At 37.5% G+C, this 6062-nt stretch overlaps 1 protein-coding gene across 1 annotated transcript; it reads left to right on the top strand.

Annotated features, from left to right (window-relative positions):
• The first annotated feature begins 389 nt into the window (after positions 1-389).
• On the top strand, positions 390-5507 carry LOC137025286 (gastrula zinc finger protein XlCGF57.1-like). Its single transcript, XM_067393295.1, has 2 exons — positions 390-544; positions 4711-5507. The coding sequence occupies exon 2, from the start codon at positions 4923-4925 to the stop codon at positions 5505-5507; it is 585 nt and encodes a 194-aa protein (XP_067249396.1). The 5' UTR covers positions 390-544; positions 4711-4922.
• Positions 5508-6062: the final 555 nt, after the last annotated feature.

The raw sequence follows: 6062 nt of genomic DNA, 5'->3' as shown, positions 1-6062 counted from the left end.
ATCTACTGGTTAAAATAGTATAAAATATAAATGAAGGAGAGCAACAAACAAAAACATGTGTAATGACTATTTTTACAAACCAACTGCTAATATTTTTATTAAATTATAATCTATGAATTATTAAATATCAAATGTAGATTATATGCCTAAATATGAAGTATCTGTATATTTTGTGTTCTTTTATGACTTTGCAGAGCTAGTTTTTTGAGTGTATTATGTCTAATAATGCTATTAATTTCCACGGACTCCCTTGTGTGCTGAACTACTGAACTAGGGTTTGATTGAGACACACCCAGATATTATTATTATTATTATTTTATTTTTAGGTTAATTATTCTCATCTTAATCATGACACATTGTTCAAACACACAGGAAAAACGAATGAAACGACTGAGATTCATGTGACACATTATTACAAAGATGGCGTTTATTAAAGAGGAGAGTGAAGAAATTAAGATTGAAGAAACATTTGGAGTGAAAAATGAAGATATGAAGATTGAAGAAACATTCAGAGTGAAACAAGAAGATGCCGAGGAACAAACAGGTTGGTTTCTTTCTCAAAGCTGAACTCCTTATTTCAGCTCTAGCAGTAAATGTACATGAAATCAAGCAATAAATAAGTCCTAATTTAGTGGATCAAGCCTTCAGAGATGTTTAAAGCTGCTGATCCTCTCTGGTAGACCATCATCTCCACCTTTTGATTTATAATTTCACGTTGTTTACAAACACCACTGACATTGTGGAATATGAGTGTAATACTTTAAGTAGAGTCCTGAACATAGGAGAGTGAACCCGGTAATATTTGATAAAACTGGTAAAAATGTTTTGCCTTGTCATTTGTGATACAGGTGTAGGTTGGAAATCAGTAAGCACTGGCAAATTGCGGGTAGAGATAAAACGATATGAAAATTTCATATTGTTACTATTGACAAAATTATCATGGTTCAGTATTTATACATTTTTGTTAATGTGCTGTAAAAGTACAGATAGCACTGACACAAACTGAAATAATTTCAACAAGTTTAGAATTAAACCAATAAAGGAAATTAGCAGAACTGTGCAGTTTTTGTGTGAATAAACAAAGGTTTCATTTACTCACCATTATGTTGTTCCAAACATGAATGAGTTTCTTCCTTTTGTCTAACACAAAGGAAGATATTTTGAAGAATGTTGGTAACTAGACAAAAAAATTGACACCAGCCGTTAACCTCCAGATTGGAAAAAAAATAATACTATGGAAGTCAATGGCTATCGTCGACCATTTGGTTACCACCATTCTTCAAGAGAACATTTTTAGTTTAGCAGAAGAAGAACTCATACAGGTTTGGAACAACATAATGGTGAGTAAATGATTGTGCCAAACAAATGCAATTGAAGTCCGATGTGGTTCATTTGTATGTGCTCATAAATATAAATGTCTTTAATTCAAACGATATGAGATGTTTTCATCAAATTTGACACACTTATGAATGGGCTCACTCTGAGAACACAGAAAAAAAAGTAGGATTGCGCTACTGGTCAAACGCAAACTGCATTTAAAGTGGTTACACTATTATAAGGTGACATAGTTACAGTGTAATTACTGAAATAAGTATTGAGTAATATTCACTACATTTACTTACTACAGAGTTACGTTTAAGGTTTGGTTAAGGATTGTTACATGTAATTATGCATAATTAACTGTTATTGCTATAGTAAGTACATGCAGTAACGTGTAACTACTCACCTTAAAATAAAGTTACCATTAAATCATAACAATTGTATTTATGGTTTTTTAAACCATTTTGCCTAAAATATTGTAGAAATATCTAAAAATGCTCATTTTTGCAGTTGGTCTTGATGCAATATGCCACGTTTGTTTTGCTCCTCATATTGCCCCTGTTGTGCTTGGTCCCGTAAAATGCTGCTTGTAGCTATATTTATTTTTTTATTATTGCGTTTTTAATCAAGCTACTTGTTCAGTGACCTGGTCAGGCAAGTAAAAATCTCTTTTACTTGCCCCTTCAAAAATCCACTTGTCCCGTAACAAGTGTATTTATTCGTTTATTAGTAGATTATACCTTCTTAAGTTACCAGTTGCTGTCCATGCCAGTCGTGCTGAATTGGTTGATATCAATGGCTCGAGAATCGATTATTCACTCTATGCAGGGGCTGCTTCACTGTGTTATGTGAGAAGGAGGCATCCTTTATAAATGAAGCACTTCAGAAATGGTTAAAAATTTAATTTATCAGGACTCATGGGATCTTATAAAAATAATCCAAATTGCAAACTAATTCCAACCCTGGATATTTTATATAATTATGAAATGAGTGTGCAAACCTGTAACCTCATGCCCAAATGTATCATGCCTCAACCTGCCTTCACTGGTCTTTGAAAGGGTCATTTATATTCTTATAATATTTAGTCCACAACCAGGGCTAATTACCTAGCAGCCACTTCACATTATTGGTGTAAATCATTCATTTTTGTTATTAGATGAGTTACTCAATAAAAGCACAACACCTGAAACATATAATCAACAGCTACTATGGGGGAGAAGAAAAGATGGAAAAGGCTGGAAAAAATTCCAAATGAAATGGCCATAATATTAGACGAGGTGGCAAACCAACAGTGTCCAACAAAACCAAAAAGAGTATCTGGGAAAGCATATCCATGAAAATGGCAGCATCAGGTTCATGTCTCACATGAGCAAAAGACCCTCGTAATCCTTGGAGAAGCGGCATCACAGATTATCTTGGGTGGTATAGATCTGAGAGCAGGTGTGGATCCCACTCCATGTTCTCAGAGCAGGCCATCCTTGCCCCATCGCACCCTCATGGCCTTTTCCCCTCGCCAGCAGCGGCAGGCATACTCCAGTGCTGGAGTCACCACCCCTGTCTGCATCTTCATCGGTCTCCGCTGAAGTTGCCCAACACTAGCAATCTGGGAGTGGCTCCAGAAGGCATTTTTCCATCAGATGAGACTGCAGTGAAGAGTTGGTGAAGCTCAAAAAGAGAAGCTGGAAGGGCCGCAGGGGATCTAGCAGGGGTTACAAAAAGCCAACAACCTCGCCCGGGCCATGCTGGAGGTGAAGAAGGCAAAGCTCCAGATCCTGAAACAAAATTTCAAATCGATGTTTGGTCTGCTGAGCATCTTTTTAGTTAAGAATTCATTACGCAATGATCATATAATAGTGAAGGATGTTTAACCATCTTATTGAGCATGTTCAACCGTTACATTGTTTGAGTACCTCAGGGGTTGGGGGGAATACGTTACACTATTATGTTAATGAACCTAGTGTTGACTCCTACCTATCTCATAAACTAAAATTACTGACAAACCGTGACTTCCACATTGAGATATGTGTATTCTGACACCACCTGGAAATGGTTATTTTAAAAAGCTTTGATTTGCATGCTGATTAGTGTTTCATAATTGTGTTAATTTGCATGTACTTGTTCGAAGCTTCTACCGCTTGTTTCTGCTTCTTTATCTGTGTTTTGATCCTGAGGTTCTGTACTGATTTAGAAGATGCTTAAAAGTGCCCTCTAACATATACCAATGAAAACACGGATTGACAAAAAAAAAATTAGTCAGTGGCCAGAAAGCAATGTTATTGTGGCAAGGGTACGAGGGCAAAAGGGATTTACTTTAAGGAATGATGGTGAAAAATGATTGTTATCATTCACCCTGCCGACTACGCCACTATACAATAATGTTAATACAATTCATAACACAAAGGCCCTGTTTCCACCTGGTAATAAGATGCGTATTAGTCGATTGGATCAAAGGTGGAAAACGTTCAATACGGGTGTAAACAAGGTCTGTAACGTTTTGAGCTTGTCCACTTTCGACCACTTCCAGAGGTAGTCGAAAACGCATCAGACCTGATTGTTTTTGTTTTGGAAATGGTCATGTGGCTGACACAGCCACAAAAGACTGATTACTCTCCACTTACTGACCTAACGTCTAAAGTAAGCATGCACTAGCCAGCTGAGATTTAATCTTAGTGAGCCGAATACCAGGTTTGAAGACGAAAAACAATGTTCTTCACCATTCTTGATTTATAACATGCACTCAAAGCGTTCGGCCGGTCTTGCGGCAGTCAGGGCAGAAATGAAAGCTGCTGCTCTCCGTATAATTTTCCGTTATTTCTGGACATGTCCATAAATTGTGCAAGCTTTTTTTTGTTCATTAGATTGAAAGATCTGAAAAAACCCTTACTTTACCCGTCCATAGACCCTCCCCTCAAAGAAATCAGGACAGAAGTTGTTGAAAGTGGACGGATTAAAATACCAAGTGGAAACGGGGCCACAGTGAGGAAGATACCACCACCCAAAATAGAGCCAGTCATCTGCCCTGATGCTCAGGTCCTGCCAAGACACAGAAAATGCACATCAAATAAATAAATGGTTACTAGGCACAGGTTTGAAATCCACTGGTGTATTGAGTATATGATCTACAGAAGAGATGAGCAACTCTGGTCCTGGATGGCCACTGTCCTACAGAGCTTAGCTTCATCCTTGATCAAACACACCAGCAAAATTTAACCCAACCCCAATATTTCACCTCAAGTCTTCAGAACTGCTTAAAAATTACAGGCAGGTGTTTGAGTAGGGATTAAACTTAACTCTAAAAGACAGTGGCTCTCCAAAGCTGCCCATCCCTAATCCATTGTTGGTTTTGATGCTTTAAATGTCTAAATTCTTTTATGTCTGTTTTTGCCCTAGACCTGATAGCACTGAGAGAAGCGAGTCATGATCTTAATGAAAAGGAAGAAAAAGACCATTATAATAAACATGATTTCATGACTGGAGAAAGATCGACAAAGGCTAAAAAGACTTCTTCGCAAAAAAGAGCTCAAAAGACAAAAACGAAAAGTTTTTTCATCTGCCAACATTGTGGAAAATTTTTTGATAATTTTTGAAACCTTAATTTCCACATGAGAGTTCACACTGGAGAAAAGCCTTTCACCTGCCAGAAGTGTGGAAATAGTTTCACTCAACAAGGAAGTCTTAAAATCCACATGAGAATTCACACTGGAGAGAAGCCTTACACCTGCCAACAGTGTGGAAGGAGTTTCAGTCGTAAAAATGGCTTTAAAATACACATGCGAACACACACAATTGAGAGCTCTTACACCTGCCAACAGTGTGGAAAGAGTTTCACTCATAAAGGAAGACTTAAAATACACATGGGAGTTCACACTAGAGAGAAGCTTTATACATACTCTCAGTGTCATAAGACTGTTGTTCACACTGGAGAGAGCCCTTTCACCTGCCAACAGTGTGGAAAAGGATTCACTCTAAAAGGAAGCCTTAACAGGCACATGAGAATTCACAACGGAGAGAAGCCTTTCACCTGCAAACAATGTGGGAAAAGTTTCAACCAAGCAGGAAACCTTAAAGTCCACACAATGATTCACACTGGAGAGAAGCCTTACACCTGCCCTCAGTGTGGAAAAAGTTTCAACCGAGAAGGATACCTAAAAGTCCACATGAGAGTTCACACTGGAGAAAAGCCTTAGACATGTAAACAGTGTGGAAAAAGTTTCAAACAAAAAGGAATCATTAAACCCTTAGCATTCCAGTCAAATTTGTCTAAAACGCCTGAAAAAAGGCATACCCAAAATAAATTGCTTACTGTTCTTGAACCATTTGGAGTATATGCATGGTTTTGGTATCTTTTGAAAGGTGACACTCTGAGGTTTGTTCCTAAGCAGTCAGAATCACTGTAAGTCTTACTGGTATTGAGTAATAGAATTTGGAACACACTTTTTTTTTTCTAAACAGATACCTGCAGATGACTACAGATGGCAGCTATTAGCTAGAAAACACAACAGGATCACAGCTTGAAGCCTTACCAAGCTCCATTTCAAATTTGATAAAAGTATCTTAGAAAATGAGTGTTTTACACATGTTTATTTGAGTTTATTTCTAGGCGCTCCCCAAAAAAAGCCACTTGGAGACTCCAAATGGCCCTTTGGAACCATCAACACATAAAAGGCTGTTATTCTTCAATGCTTTAATGTACAGTCATAATTTTGGGCTCTAATGAAAGGTTACACTTAGTGCTATTCTAT

Source organism: Chanodichthys erythropterus, chromosome 8 (assembly GCF_024489055.1).
Source record: "Chanodichthys erythropterus isolate Z2021 chromosome 8, ASM2448905v1, whole genome shotgun sequence".
NCBI lineage: Eukaryota > Metazoa > Chordata > Actinopteri > Cypriniformes > Xenocyprididae > Chanodichthys > Chanodichthys erythropterus.
This window is presented reverse-complemented; position numbering and strand designations above follow the sequence as displayed.

Coding starts and splice junctions, on each gene's coding strand:
- LOC137025286 (XM_067393295.1), top strand. CDS start 4,923: ATGAGAGTTCACACTGGAGAAAAGCCTTTCACCTGCCAGAAGTGTGGA.